This window comes from Haplochromis burtoni, unplaced genomic scaffold (genome assembly GCF_018398535.1).
Source record: "Haplochromis burtoni strain Fernald_Lab_line unplaced genomic scaffold, NCSU_Asbu1 Contig_14, whole genome shotgun sequence".
NCBI lineage: Eukaryota > Metazoa > Chordata > Actinopteri > Cichliformes > Cichlidae > Haplochromis > Haplochromis burtoni.
Genome location: NW_024582375.1, coordinates 3,446,323 through 3,462,676, shown reverse-complemented (window position 1 = coordinate 3,462,676; position 16,354 = coordinate 3,446,323). Strand labels below are relative to the sequence as shown.

At 40.8% G+C, this 16,354-nt stretch overlaps 1 protein-coding gene across 1 annotated transcript in view; it reads right to left on the bottom strand.

The window, feature by feature from the left end:
- Nucleotides 1-9,403: 9,403 nt before the first annotated feature.
- The window catches only part of cerk (ceramide kinase), a 49,950-nt gene continuing 42,999 nt past the window's right edge, over nucleotides 9,404-16,354 (bottom strand). Inside the window, exon 13 of the mRNA XM_042217855.1 lies at nucleotides 9,404-12,709. Within this exon, the coding sequence (XP_042073789.1) occupies nucleotides 12,583-12,709 (127 nt within the window). The 3' untranslated portion in view covers nucleotides 9,404-12,582. The remainder of the gene's footprint in view (nucleotides 12,710-16,354) is intronic.

The window sequence follows — 16,354 nt, the reverse complement described above, 5'->3', positions numbered from 1 at the left end:
TGAGGTAATGACTTGTCACTACAAAGCACTCTGCAATAGCCCGCTGGCAGAGGCCAAAGTGCCACTGTGGATTCAGCAGGAAGGACTCTGTCCACTCTTTAGTTCATAACCCAACTTCACAAGTTACTTTGTAAAGAAATTTGTGAATTTTGTGAACTCCCCGAGTTAGTGAAAGGAACAAAATTGGCTGGAGTGACCAAAAGAATAAAAGATTCTTCCTGAAACTGCATCAGACAGAGCAAAACTAAAGTGCCCAAAACAGTCTGTATATAGAAGGAAACAAAACACTGAACTTGAATTTTATTACTTGCGGATCAGTCGTGTCACAACCCAAGCAGCTCCATCATGTTAGCGTAGCGGGTGAATCATTCCTCTCGATACAGTTTTGGCAGACAAGTCACATTTGAAATTGATTTATTATATAACTACAGGTGGATGTTGGGTGATGGAGGGGCTAAGACAGCAGACAGCGATGCAGGGTTGTGTGTTTAGTATATGACATAAGGACAGATAAGGATGTTGGTGTAGATGACCAGCTCGACTTTTTTGCCTGAAATGTCTTGGAGGCTTCATGCCATTTTTCAGTGAGACTTTTGGGTCTGTAAAAAGTTCAGTGCGGGGAACCATTTTTATTCAGTCTATTTAAAAATGTAACTCTTTCAGACTGAGCTTGTACTTGAAAGAAGCGTTACCTCAGTGACAGTAGGTAAGCACCGACAGTATAAAATACGGATGTAGCCACAGTAAAGTCTTCCATTGCTTTTGGACTCTAAATTTTGAAGCCTCAACATTAATCTTTTGTCTTTTAATGTTAGTTTTTTGGAGCCAGAAGCTACCGTATTTAGAGAGAGCTAAATTGGAATGCTAAATTATTAGCTAATTGCTAGGTTAGCTAAATTATTAGCTAACAAGCTTGGTTAACAAGCTGCCTTCTTTAACTGTAGTGGTGTAAGCAATAGCTTTGTCCCAGTTCTGGTATAAATTTTTCACGAAATCATGGAAAATTTAATTTAAGTATTGACCGGCATATAAAGTAAATGCTTTAAAAGCAAGTGGGGGCACCAGTTTAGCTCACTGGGATGAGCAGGCCCGCTCTCACCCATACGGTCCTTCCAAGATTCCAACATCCACCTGGGCAGCCCTGGTTCAAAGCCCTTTGCCGCATGTCTTCCCCGCTTCCTCTGCTTTCCTGTCACTCTTAACTGCATCTATCAAAATAAAGCCAGAATTGTTTTAATTTACTTAAAGTAAGAAGGTAAAAGTAGCTATTCTTGTGCAAAGCTAACTGAACCGTAAAATAATATCAGTAGATGGGTTTACTTTTTTCCATTCTAATTATACTCAGCTGGAATCTGAGGAAAAAGTAGGAAAATGAAAAATATATATGTATTTTCTGTTGCCCACATTGTAGAGGGTGATTTTAACTCTAAACAGGAAAGTGTGCAAATGTGCAGTACAACCCCCCCCCCCCAAAAAAAAGAAAAGACCAGCCTGCAGACACGTAACACAAGAGTTAAAATGGGATTCAGCAACGGGCGGCTAAAATTGGTTGTAATGGCTCAGTGTGAGGAAATGAATCATAACTCACAATAATTTCTATTTTGAGAGCCTCGGTAGATTTTCTTAGTGTACAGGCTGTGATCAGCTGACCTGCTGCTCTTTGTGGATGTATTCAACTTAATTCAACCAGATGTGAGCAGATGTTTCATGAGCTTTTCATCCTCTACACTGACAGTACACTCTTTATGCTGTCTTTATGAAGGTGGAATCCAGTCAGTGGATCTCAGCATCATCAGCTAAAATTCATATGAATCTCTGCTACGCTTGATGTAACCTTACTGTGACCATGAAACCACAGCCACTGTGCACCAGTCACACACGGTTCTTTACTTTAAATCCATCACAGAACAGCAAACTAACGTATTTATCCTGCACTAACCTGCAGAGGTTTTTCATGCAACCTTTAAATAACAAAGTGAGTCTACCTCAGCTTGCAGCTTGTTTCACAATATGAAAAAACATAATGTCACATACAGACCCAATATTTGATTTAAAAACATGAGGGCTTACATGTAAGCTTTCAATTTCCAGTTTATCAAACACCACTGAGCAGTACTTACCTTTAAATCTAACCTCTCTTCTTCCTCTCCTTTCCTGTCTTTCTTATCTTTCTCCATCTCTCTCTGAAGTTAGCGCTCTTTCTTTTCTCTCCCTGTCAAATACAGCAGCTGGACTTTCAGCTAGCAACACACTGTGCCACAAACTGCACACCATCAGTTTGTGTGTTTGCTGATGTTTGTTGAGCTGATAGAAATGTCGAATTTAAAATGACCTGATATTTAAAAAAGTCACTCGCTTTATGTTCGCTCTTCTTCTGTAAGGCTAGCTAGATGCTGAAGTATCGCAACTTATGGACACCTGCAGTCATTCTGGCTTTGTTTTTTTTAGTTATTTTAACAAATGTACCGCTAAATAACTAGTTGAGATAAAACCCAGTACTTAATGTTGTTTCTCAGCTGTTTCACTTGAGCTGTTCACCAGTTTTGGAAAAAGTTATCCACCACTGTGCAATGAATCTTAGGATAGGGTAGGGTAGGTAGGTTAGATAATGCATTTCTAACAATACTGTTGCAAGCTGAGGAATCTTAACAACAAAGCACCCACACAGAGATCGAGCTTGCTGTTCTACCCCAAACAGATAGGGAGCGCTCTTTAATAAACACTTCAGCTACACTACACTGTATACAATAACTGTCGGTGAATTTATACTGCAGCGTGGGGATCCTATCCACAAAGGGCAAAACTGTTCTTTGTACAAAGCTGTAAATCTGCTTTCTTTAATGCCATAAAGCTGGACATTTCTACATGGGCGCTTGCTTTTAGAGCCAGCCTCACGTGGACCTTTGTTCAGGTGCTGGCTGGGCCTCCTAGAAACTTTTTAAAGTAATTTACCCTTTATTACCAGAAATGTAGTTCTGTATGTTGATCATGTATAACATCAGTTATTGTGTGAAAATGACCAAACTACTATTCAGCAGGACCGAAGCTAAATGTACTGCATGTCAGTGGTCCCCAACCTTTTTTGCTCCACGGGCCGGTTTATGTCCAACAATATTTTCACAGACCAGCCTTTAAGGTGTCGCGGATAAATACAACAAAATAAAACCAGTAGCGGTACCAAAAAAAAGAAGATTTATTAATAACACACGTGAAAAGACCCAAGGAAAACGGTTTGTTTTTTAAAAAAAATTGAGGTTTAAAAAACCCTAAAACCCATAAATTTCACACCCGAGCCTCAACTCTCGCGGCCCAGTACCAAATGACTCATGGACCAGTATCAGTCTGTGGCTGGTGGGTTGGGGACCGCTGCTGTATATGGCAGGAAGAATCAACCCGTCTATTGGCACTAACAGGAAACTCTGTGTTAGAATGAGATGTTTTGCTTTCATGTTTATTTCAATTAGACTTTGTCGCTGATTATTTTTCTAATACCGTAATTAACCTTTTTGAGCAATTACCAGTTTTTAAAATATTTTTTCTGTTCCCAGACAATGTTTTCCATTATAAAACAATTAGCTGTGTTTAGGTCACATACTGACAGCAGCAATAGAGTCAGACTCAGGAGCAGCTTTCTTGTTGGTTTGTCTTCCTTTCATCATATTTTGCCACACTGACATGTTTATGAGACAGGAAGCTGCGTACTGGTGATATTTATGGGAGTAATAACAACATGATAACAGCTATTTAATGACAGTTGAAATGGGTGTCATTAGTTTTCAATTGCTTAATTTTCTCTATCAGTTAAGTAGTAGAGGCAGTTTTTTTCTTTTTTTGACATGTTATGTTTAATATGATCCATTTTTTATATGATTATAGCCTGACAAGAGACAAAGCAAGGATTGTGATAAAGCCTAAATAAGAAACAGAATCATTTCCATCTGTGTAAATGCAGTAGTTACTACAAAATACAGGAAACTGTCATCATGTTCAAATGAAAACTCAACTCACTTAAAAAAACCTCAAAAAAAGTTTTTCCTCTCCTCAAAAGAAGGAATGCATTGTGGAGTAAATTACATATCACAGCATTGCTTTGAGAGGATTATTACAATTTGCAGGATTAAAAAGATGCTTGGTGTGTGGCCTTGTTAATTGCTGTAATAATGCTGATTCAAGGACCTCTCACTTTGAGTGTTGGCTTTTACTCAGAATTTACATAATGAGGACGAATGGCTTGCTGCATAGCTAATAAAAGACAAGCTGAACTTTTTGAGCTTTTTCTTGTTGCTGCTAAAATTGCAGATACAAAAGAGTCACGAGAAATTAGTGATCTAAAAAAGAAAAACAAAGAATGAGTCCAGCCATCATGGTATGCTGCTCGTCACAGCTGTTTAATCAGCGGGAAGGTTTCCACTCCATTACTCACTATGTTCTTTTTTTCAGATGTTACGTTTGTGTAATAACCACTCACTTATGTAATCTGCTTCACCTGCATTTAATTCCTGATGAACTGAAGTGTTAGGATGGAGGTGGATTAATGCCAATGGCATTTTTGTGCCACGGACCGGTTTATGTCAGACAATATTTTCACAGACTGGCCTTTAAGGTGTCGTGGATAAATACAACAAAATAAAACCAGTACCGGTACCCAAAAAAAGAAGAATTATTAATAACACACGGGAAAAGACCCAGGGAAACCAAGTTAACTGTCAGGGTCCTGGGACTGGGCAACCCAGGATCCCTGGGCAGTCATGGACCTGTGTATTATTATGTATTTTTGGTGTCGTTTCCCCCTTCTCTGTGCGTGTACATATGTGTGTTTCTCTGTGCTGTGTTAGTCTGTCCCACTCATATGTTTAGGCGAGGTATGGGTGTGTATGTCTGCGGGTGTGCCTGGAGGATGGAGCTCGGCCACCTGCAGGCCTGAGGGGTGTGGCCCTGCGGAGGGACTGGCCACACCCGAAGCCACACACCTGCCGCTGATCAGGGCTCGTCGGGGGAGCTACTTAGGAGAGTCTTGGAGCTCCCACCGACGCGGGATCATTGCATGAGACTCCACGTTAGTCTTCTGTTCAGTTAAGTTAGTGTGCGTGTATGCCCGCAGTTGTATGTGTCCTGACGGCTGCGTCTATTGTTTCCCACAGGAGGAGCGTGGAAGACACGACAGCAGCGAGCACCGGGGGGTGCTGACACGGGAGCGGAGAGCACAAAGACACGGACTATTCACGGAGAGACACAACACGGGAGTCTGGGAAAACACGGGGATTTATTGTTACTTTGTTGCACACTGTAAATAAACACACTGTTTATACATAGAGCACCGCGCCTGGGTCCTCCTTCCCCACACATCCCCACGGTCTGCCAGCCAGACCGTGACATTAACGATAAAAAAGTAACAATAAAAACCCTGAAAACCATAAATTTCACACCCAAGCCTCAACTCTTATGGCCCAGTACCAAATGACTCACGGACCGGTACCAGTTCGTGGCCCGGGGGTTGGGGACCGCTGACTTAAATGACCCATAAAGCATTGGTAAGTATTGAATATGAAATGTTACTTCCCTACCTTTTTTGTAGAGTAAAAAAGGTCAAATTGGATTGGAATTGTCAAATTGTCCTTTATCACATAAACAGATTTGTTTTAAGTAATGAAATAAAATGTAGTCTTCAGCTTAAAGGTATACCCTCTAACGTGGGTGACTGCATCGGTGAGATGAAATGTGTAAGGAAAGGCCTGGTTGTGTGTCGGTGTGCATGTTTGTGTGTGGGTCAGAGAGTGAGAGATAAGAGGCCGGTAGTGGCTCCTGACTGAGAAGATGGACTGTTATGGCCTCATTGATCTAGATCTCTCACAGGGAGCTCATTCCAATCAATATAGAGAGAAGTGGGGAACGGTGCTGCTGCTGTTTTGGACCACCGCCCCTGCAGTATCTGCTCCGTCTGTCCTTCTAACTCTTTTTCTCACTCACGCCGCTTTCATACCACCCACCTAATTCTCCTCAGGCTATCACACAAGCAAATATTTCCGCTTTTGTTTGTCTCTTGTTAGACGACCTGCTGTGAGGAGATTTTTTTTAATCAAGATTTTGATGCTGTATTTATTACTGTGACAGAACCTTTAGTGGAGGTCGCACTGCCTGCCACCGCATCACCTTTTCTGCTTCCCTTGATCACATAACAGTTTGCATTGGCACACTGGATGTTCCTGTTGTGTGCATAAGAAACAAAGACAAAGGTTGCAAAAAAAGTATTTATATATGTTTTAAGATGCAGAAATCTGTCATACTTGGACAAATAGGTTGAAAAGGGCTCGATTAAAGGGAATTGTCTTGATGTAGGCCCAAAGCATCCTTTTTAGGTGTCCCGAGGCAGGGGATGAAAGAAAAGACGTAAGCATGTGCTTTCCTGTTCCCTTTTGTCCCACTATAAGTGTGAATCTTTATGTGGAGGGAGAAAAGGTGAGACTTGTTGATGCAAGGGTGGGCGTGGACGTGTGTGTGAAGGTGAGAGAGGCACAGAGTGTGAATGAGAGGACTGGGGGAGGTGTTTTAGGGGGCCACTTTGGGTAAGGACACTGCTGAAAATTGAGGAGAGCCGACTGCCTTTTTATGTGCGTGTGCATTTGTTGTGTGGCAGAGAGGGTGTTTATGCGGCTGTTTTGTCTCACCTTGCGTCTCAGGTGGGATGCGGGAATGAGAGAGTGGCTCACGGTGGGCTGCGGACAAGCAGATAGAGAATAAATCAATAAGGAAGTAGCAAAGCAAGAAAATGAGGGAAGAAAGATGGGAGGAGGGAAAACAATTTGGTTGTCGCTGCGGAAAAGACAGGCTGGAAAATCCGTCTCGTCTCAGTGCCATGCTAGCTCTTGTATTAGAGTAATGTACAATCATTTTGAAGCCAGCCTGTCAGATAGTCACATTCCACAATACCTGCTTAGACGAGCAGCTTGGCAAAGTAACATTTTGGCAGAGGTGTTAGCAGGAGATAACTTTTAAAATTTCATGGATGAAAGAAACAAGTAACACTGGTGACCTTTTAGTTTTCCCATGTGGAAGGTGTACCGCCAAGACTGCACCGCAGTACACCACACTGCAGTCTTTTACACTCTGGCTTTCTGCTCCCTGGTGACAAATCAGCAAGGTTTTGGATGTAATCCTGCACACAAACCCTGGAAATTTACATGGACTTGAATAACAGTGTGAAAACTTCAGGGACCATACTTGTAACTTTTTTATTGTTAAAAAAAAAAGTTAATAAGCTAATATTTTTGAACACTTGAACACAGACAAATGAATTTCCTCTCAGTTAGACAGTTTGTTTTATGTCATTTTGAGTGCAGTTTCAGAAGAGATACTGTCAGAAATGGCACCTATTGACAGTAAGAAAAAAATAAATCCTTAATTTCCTTAGATTTTGCTTCCTTACAAGACTTTCTAGTCATGTTTTAAAGTAGTCTTCAGCAATATTTCTCCAGGCTTCCTGAACGTTTTCTTTGGACATTGGCTACTTTTTGCACACATTTTTGATCCAGTCCTTGTAGCTGACCATTTTCAGAGGAATATTTTTGCTAAGCCACTTGTTCAGGGATTAAAAACGGAGCTAACTCAAGGAATGAACCAGTGCTGTGTCTACACTTTGCAAAGAACCGGTTTTAAATTGTATCTTTAGGCGATGTTATTACAAGCAGCCTGTCGCAAAAACACATTTGTTTGACTGTCTTTGCTTGAATCTATGAAAAATGCCAAATCATGTTGACAGGCATAAAATGGTTACTCTGCACCAACGATGTGATTCCTATTAGCCATTTGCCGGGGTCTTTTCAGTGTCAGGTGCAGTGTGGTCTTAAAAAATTTGAGGAAACTGGACAAGCAGAGGAAAAAAGTGACAAGTGTTAGGCCCCCAAAAATAATATCTAGAGCAGATGAACAGTATCTGCAAGTCATAAGAAGCCATAAGAAGAAGGGAAAAATGCAGCAAAGGACATGAGAGATGCATCTGGACCTTCACTTAATTAATCTGCTGTTCACTGAAGCCTCATCAGAAATGGTCCCGGTTGAAGGTGTGTGGTAGATGAAAAGGCAGGGCACAACCAAACAAGAAGCTTTGAATGTCCTTCAAGAAGCCCAGAGAACTATTCCTGAAGACTATTTAGAGACATGACAAGATTGCCTAAGACAGCTAAGGCTATCTGTGTTGAAGAATAAAGTTCGTTTTTACCAATTATTGACTTTCAGACTTATTAGAATTGCAAAAACTCTTTTTACATTTAAATAGTGTTTTGCATGTTCCTATAAATCGCTGCACCTATTTCCCATTTTCCAAAGTAAAGTATAAAGAAATGAGGGGTGGCTTGAAACTTTTGCACAGTAGTAGTTACCATGTTGCTCCATTTTGGTAATCACCAAATTAGAAGGGGTTAATTGATTATTAGAGCTTTAATTTAAAAGGGGCTTTATCCCATTAAGATGTGTTTACTTTTAACTTTTTTAATTTAACTTTAAAACTTTAGCCAAAAGTTGTTTTTTGTGCCCTGGTGTGAGCTTTAGGTCGACAAGAAGAAAACCCTGATAATGTCAATGGGTTTGGAGTCGGCATTATAAAATCAATGATGGAATTTGAAAGCATTGTTTACTCGTCATGGAGGGTTTCACCAAAGACAATAACGATTTGTATCATGGGAAGTGGTGCCTTTAAAGCTTGACAGATATAAGGAACTAAAGGTCACATCTCATATCTCAGCCACTGCCACACCAATATAGCTTCTTTATCTAACTGTTGTAAGTACTTTGCAAGCACAGTAGTAAACTGTATATCCCTCCAGATTCCATATAATATCTACTTTACTTTGTGCTGTTTCACACCATTGAAATAACTGCTGATTGGCACAAGCACCTTCGACCTTTGGTGTAGCACATGCAGCCGGTGCACGGCCTGAATAGTTTTAAAAAGCAGCAAACTAGGGCCCAATACGGATAAATCCATTACATGCTATTGCTACAACCTGTTTTACCTGAGACAAGTTTGATTTGTGGACTTGCACTCATACCCAGGGTGAGAAATTTTAACTGACATTACTTTCCAAATTTAGATTTCCATACTTGCCTATCTCGGTGTCAAAAAAGAAACAAGATCCAGTCTGTGGGCAGAATGAGCACAGCTTGAAATACCACTCCATCAGCAGAGACCTTTGATGTCTGATGTTCTTTAATGAAACATCTCACTCACATCACAGCACCCTATTAAATCCCACTCATACAGGGAGACAGGTAAAGAGTGAGAGTAAGAAAGCCAGATCAGGAGACCGCTGACCTTTGTGTGCATGCGTGGGAGAGAGTGTGTCTTTAAGAAGTAGAAAAAGAAGGGAATAAAACACCACTGGCATCAGACGCACCATGAGTTCAAAAATCTGATTTCAAAACAACTTTATTGCAGTTCTTCGTTATATAAAACATATCTAGTTACATCACAGCTTGTTTTGTGTACAGTGTGTACTAAAGTATGAAGAGTCAAAATTAAATTAACTTTATATTTTGATTTAGTTTACATCTTTATCATACACTAGTGGGTTCCACTAAAAAAAACAGTTTCATTGCCTGCAGACAGTAATGCACACAGTGCAATAGTCTGATAAACAGCCGTCACCTAACTGGACCCATGAAAACAAGGCAGCTAAGCAAGGCAATAGAAAGAAGCCCTAATGTGATAACATACAATAGCACATATCCCAGTAAGTGCACAGTGGTGGTTTTATCCCAATAAAATTCCCAGACAAAGTTGCAAAAACCTTTTTTTTTTTTAAACTACATTTAATAGTTTAACCAACAAGTAACCAGTAATGTGTGATGTTACCATCTCTTTGTTTTTAGTTGTGAGCACTTGAGCAACCAGTTGCATAGAGCCAACATGAAAGAGCGCCTGTTCTCACATCAACTACTTTATAACTGTTGGAAAGTAGCATCATTTATGGTTTTACAAGATTTTGCTCTGTTTCAAAGTCTTGCGCTTGACTCTCTCTTTGCATAAAGAGTGCTTAAGCTTCTACGTGACAACAGCAGCTAAGATGGCGAGCTAATTCATTTAGCATCAGATTGATAATCTGAAAAGATAGCGAGCGTTAACCTTTGACTCTGGATATGACAGTTAATCAAAATGCAATTGTCAGCGCACAGAAATTGGACCAAACACCAGGAAAAGCATTGGTGGAAAAATGTAAATAAAGGTTTAAAAAGTTTAACTTGGATTTAACTTCCATGGCTTGTTACCTTTTTAGATTCCCATCACAAAATTAAAAAGGGATTTAATTTTGTTTTATATTATCTTTCTGAAATTATACTGTATGAACATTACATACACAAAATTAATGCTCGTTAATGAAAAATAACGTTAAATCAAGCTTTTTAAAAGCTAAAATGTTCATGTGTTTTAAGATGTCTGACAGAAAAAAGGTACCAATTATTGCATTAGTTACATTTGTGCGTTTGGTCATCTATAAAAATTTCTCACAAGACATCCTGCACATATTTCTCTGTGGTCTACCATATTAGACATGATACAACCACCCATCTCTGAGTAAAAAGTTTAGCGTATAGTTGCTATAGTTTGTAACTGGTTGCAAAGAGGGCAACCAAGAGCTTTTTAGCAGTGATTTTCTTTGGTTGCAAGCCTGTACTTTTCATGAAGGATGCCAGCTTTTTTTTAAAATAAATATTAACTCACTGCTAGCCAAGCGGCAAAACTCGCAAAAGTGCAAAGCAAACCAGAAACAAAATATTTGCCTTCATAGTAAAAGTGCCTCAGTGCTACAGCAAACACATTTAATTAAGTGCAGATTTTCTTTACAAGGTCAACAGCTTCAATTTCGGTTCGTATCATACTTTTAACGGCCTTACTACCGCTTGGAGAGTAGTTGGCAAACTTGCATAATCCATGCAAATTACCGGTGAACGATATCTTCTACCTATCAAAGCACTGCTAAGGAGGTTTTGTCCAGCTGGTCAGGGATATCTTCCCTAGTGACGGGTGGTTTCCAGGGAGTCACTAACTGATCTCCTGGTCTGTGTGACTAAGGCTTTATTCGTTTGACCCTATGTTGTAACCATAAATGTCACACATCCAAAATGGGGGACAAACAAACATCCCACTGTTCGTGATCATGTGTCTGCAAAAACCTCAGTAACAACAAATCTGAAGCATCTCAACTATGGTGAGACACCATCTGAAAAATGGCAGCTATGAGCCCCTAAGTAATAAAATCCAAATTATCATCATCACTGGCATCTTCACACACGCACGCACGAATCCCGAAGGACCTGCAGAAAACCCACTTTTACTTTAACCACATATACATGGACCCTCATGTATTATTACCATACACACAGTTTTATATAATCACTGTAAAAATAAAAGCTTCTTCTTATTTGCTGGCGACCGTTCTCCTGCGATATCAAGACCAGCTTGACCTCAAACAAAAAAAAAAAAGAAAAAAAAAAAGAAAAAGCTGAATAAGACCAATTTCAAAGCAAAGCAATACATTATCTCTAATGATGTTAACAATGGATAATTTTAGCTAATCCCAGGTGATGATTAAACTGTTGGTAGTTTAGCCAGAGACGAGCAGAACTCAGAGCCACAGGTGCAGCGCAGCGGTGCTCAGACACACCAAATCACTTAGCAACCACTTTGCCTTATCACCCAGCAGTCACCGGGGTCCTGTTAGTGTATTAGCAGGGTACTCAGTCCTTTTCATTAGTGCCCCTGGCTCATATCTGCTTCCACCTGGGTCACAGATGAAATGATTTTTTCCCCCTTTTCCCCCTAAAAGGAGAGATTTGTTTTTTCCTTTTAGCCTTGCTACTTTTTTCTCTACTCTTTTCAGTTTATCAATGTACTTCACAGGGATTATTCTTCATCCTTCTTACAGAGCTGCATCTCCTTGGTTCTCTGTCCATGCTGTGTAGGGAGAAATCCCATTTATATTCTCCTTCATGGCAGGGTAAAGACCTTCTGGGATAGTTAAGTCCGGTTTCATCTGTTTGTGCGTGTGTCTGTGTGGACTCCCCTGCTTCAGATCCTTTGAGCTTAGACATCTTAATTTCCCAAAAAGTACAAATACAAAACCTGACATTTTGGGTTTCAATGTGGCAGCAGTAGGCACATCATATCTCTGCTTACTTCAAGCTCTATGAGGCAATTTTGTACCTGAAAAGCCCCAAATGTCAAAGGGGAAATGACTAGTTGACTTGAAAACATGTGATGAAACTTTTCCTTGGATTTAAATGTTCCATCCTCTTAATGGGATGCTGAAGTGCTTTTTAGCTTTGCATTTTTCAAATAACACCTTTAACCCTGGAGAACCCATGGGGTCAGAGCCCATTGGTTTTCTAGGGAAACCATGGGGTCAAATTTGACCCCATGGTTTCTCCAGGGTTAAATTTCATTCCCCCTTTTTTTTTTTTTTGCATGGATAGGAGGCAAGGAGACATCAGCATTTAGGATTTAAACTGATATGACGAATGTGTTTTTCCAGGAAACTTTGCCAAGTTCAACTAAGTTGTTTTTGAACAGCTAAATGTCCTCTTCAGCTCTCAATCCACTGACAAGTCTGTGGTTGGCTCCAAGGCACTGAGGGTACACGGGTCGTCCGACACACACTGCTGCTGCTGCTGTTCCTCAATACCACGGGCAAACAGCCTGATCAACTGGCACTGGACACTGCAGAGATAAAGACACACACAAAATGCACCATTTAGCCTGAATAACAAACCATCAACTTAATGACTATGTTCTTTTCTGTGAGACTTTACTGCCCATGTGGCCGCAGAAGCAACGGAATGGCACCCCTGTGTTAGGACTCGACACGCAAACTTGAAAGAGACAGTCTGACACGCAGAAACCTTTAAAGTGCCGCCTATAACAGATGGAGTATATGCACAGAAAAAAAGCTGTAAAATGGCCAGTGTGTTGTACAGTCTTAATTACTACCTGTGCCTTTTTCTCCTAAATGATACCTATATTTACATCAGAACACCTGCTGTTTTCTTGGAGGCGTAAGCAGCAGTTAATATGATGGTTTATCTCCAGATTCTATTTATACATGAAATGAAAACACAAAATCAAGCAGAGGCATCTTCAGGTTGTAATTACATAAAAAGGTACCTTAGCTTGTTTGTAAGTATTTGTCTTTATCACAGTTGTGCCTTCAGTTTAACTTTTGCTAAAGATGTACTTCCTACATGGCACTCTTTTTTCCCCCCCTCCAACTTTCCTTCCGTCGCACCCGGGCTATTACCATTTATTATCCAAGCAGCACTCTGGCTGGCTCACTCCAAGAACGATTAGTGGCGAGGAAGAGGCAATAAAAGGACGGACTTCTGCTTTAATTAAAGGGGAGTAGCCTTTTAACATGGGGAGGGCCGTTAAATTAGCAACATTACAGCGCCATGCATCATTGGCAAAGTACAATGGAGCATGAAATAAATGATGCGTCAAGCGGTGCCACGCCGGCTGTATAGAGATCTGATAGTGGGGAAAGCTGAAGTGTGGACAGGGCCAGAATAATGAGGGGGGCTAATTCCATTGAGTTGCCAAGATTGTACAGCGGGGAACAGTGAAAGACTCTCCTGACCAGAAACTATTGGACACTAGTGGTGCTAATGGCACTGCTGCTCTCGCTTCTGTCTCGCCACACAGGAGGACATCTTTATCACCAGCCCTTCTTTTATATTGACAATTTAGCTACACACAGAGTATTGTCGTTGTTAGATCTTTAAATCCTCTACATGTTTTTTCCTGCTTTTTCTTTCCAAATTCAAGTTTTCTAATATAACTCCTTAGCATCTAGCACACCACTAGAATCCTCTTTCGTTTTTAGCCAAATAGTAAAACTGTAGATTTGGGCATTATAGTTTCTTTGCTAAAAACCCTTCCTTTTGCCTGTACCTCTAACCCTAGATGGGTCACTGACAGATATTAAAAGTTTGGATAGCTTGTAGCCAAGCTAGCATTGCCATGCGAACATGTTATCAGCCTAATAAGGCCTCGGTCACTTAGGCCAGCGGGCCATGGACCGATACTGGTCCACGAGTCGTTTGGTACCGGGTCATGAGAGTTGAGGCTCAGGTGTGAAATTGATGGTTTTCAGGGTTTTTTCGTTATTTTTGATCGTTTTTATCGTTAACTCAGTTTCCCTGGGTCTTTTCCCTTGTGCTATGAATACATTTTCTTTGTTTTGGTACTGGTACTGGTTTTATTTTGTTGTATTTATCCGCAACTCCTTAAAGGCCAGCTTGTGAAAATATTGTGGCGCAAAAAAGGTTGGGGGCCGCTGACTTAAGCCTGGAGCCCAGTTGGTAAGTCCCTGGCAATCTCCGCTAACTAGGAAAAAATGTGCATTCCCCAACCAGTTTTCTACTTGTCGAGTAGTTTGGTATCTTCCATGTTAACTAAAGTGACTGCAGCTAACTCCAGAAACCACTTGCAAACAGTTGAGGAAAACTCTCCCGACTGATGGTTGCCAACTGGTCTCCGTGCCTGTGTGACTAGAACCTAAGGTCCATGTTCACCATCCTAAAACTCAGTCCACTTAAGCAGTCATCACTTTGTCAGCGGCAGCTGCTCTTTAGAGGACATTTCAGGATCTCGTTAGTTAGGTAAACCTTTTGTATATTGCCCACCCTCTAATATGCCAGTCAAAGGTATTCTTTGCTTGCACTGTTAGACACTTCTAGGTCTCTGGTCATCAGTCTGCTGACCTGTTCTGGCATGTAACCATGCTAATGTTTAACAATTCTCACTAAAAACAGTTATCTAAGGCTGATCTGAATGTCTCGATCTTTAATGGCTAAAATCCAGGATTCACAGAAGCCATTGGGATCAAGGAACATGCATGTCTGAACAGCTTTTCACAGCCATCTACCCAGTACCTTTAGGTGTTTCAAAGCCATAAACGACCAAGGCGTAAAGGCAAAGTCACGGTCACCCAAGTCCACAGGCTTTTTTCTACGATTTCAGTTTAGATCAAAGCAGCGGCTAAAAGTTGTACATCTGAGTTTTACTTCAGTGCACTGTGAATACAGAGTTGTCAGGCATACAGAACATAATCTGTTTCTACTTACGCTTTAAGACATAATACTCAGGAACATTTGGGGCAATTTAAGCCAAGATTACAGCTTAATACCCAAAAGGAAAGTCTTTACCACAAATATCCAGCCATGATGATGCAATAGGTATGAGCCCTGCACGTATTTCAATACTTCATCCATTATACTGCTCCTACAATATTATGTGCTTCAATTCAGAACCATTTGCCAGTCGTCATCTATGCCGAGTGATCCAGGCCCGTCTTTACCGCTCCGCCGCACAGAGTTCATTTTTAGTGACAAGCTTCATAAGACGGTAAAAAGAAGTTATCGAGGTTTGCTCCTCTTTACCAGGCAAAGTAGAGTTTAAAAGCATTAAAATGTCTAATATATGAGCAAAACATTCATCACAACTTATAAATAAAAATGCATTTTATTGTTTTTCCAGTGTTTGTTTCCCCAAGTTTGAAAGATTTCTTTTCTTTTTTCATTTTTTTTTTTTTTTTTAAACACCTTAGTCTATTCCAGGCAATTTCACATGTTCACTGCAGTCACCAAATGTTTCTATAAATCACCCAGAGGATCTTATACAAGTATGCAAATATGCATCTAAGTAGACCATGTAACTGTACTGAAAGTCTTCCTTTTGGGGTTTAACCTCTTACCACAGAGGTTTCTTTGGTCCGGATATTCCCAGGTATTTAACCCCTAGTGGGATTTTCCGCTTGGAGGTGGTCCTCAGAGTTAATGACCCATCTTGTAATCATTTGAGTCTCGGAAGGGGTGTCAACATTATAGGTGCCACCTATAACGCTGCCCTGAGAGTCTGAGATTAAGACTACCATGACCTGGATGACATCATTCCTCACCTGAGCCAAATGCAGTATTTCTACAAGTCAGACCTTGGTTGAATCTCTTATGATGCCTCGTAGTTTACGTCGCACAATTGTCTGTGCAGTCACACATGATTCTGTTGTCATTTACCTGACTTGAATGGCAACCTCAGGCAGGATCTCCCCATCGCAGCTCCAGCTGCCAAGTGGAGTGCTGTAGCCAGTCTTTGTTGCAGGCTCGCTCAGGTCTTCCAGTGAAACCAGTATGTGGCGCTCTGGCTCGAAGCGGAACTTCCTCACCCGGTGGACCTCTACAAAAGGGTGGTCAAACTGGGGGAGAAAGGCAGACCCACATGAGAAATGATGAAAGGGGAGAAGACGGACAGATAAGATAGACAAAGGAACAGATGTTCTCACAGATGCCGCAGATGTTATGCTCCCGGATC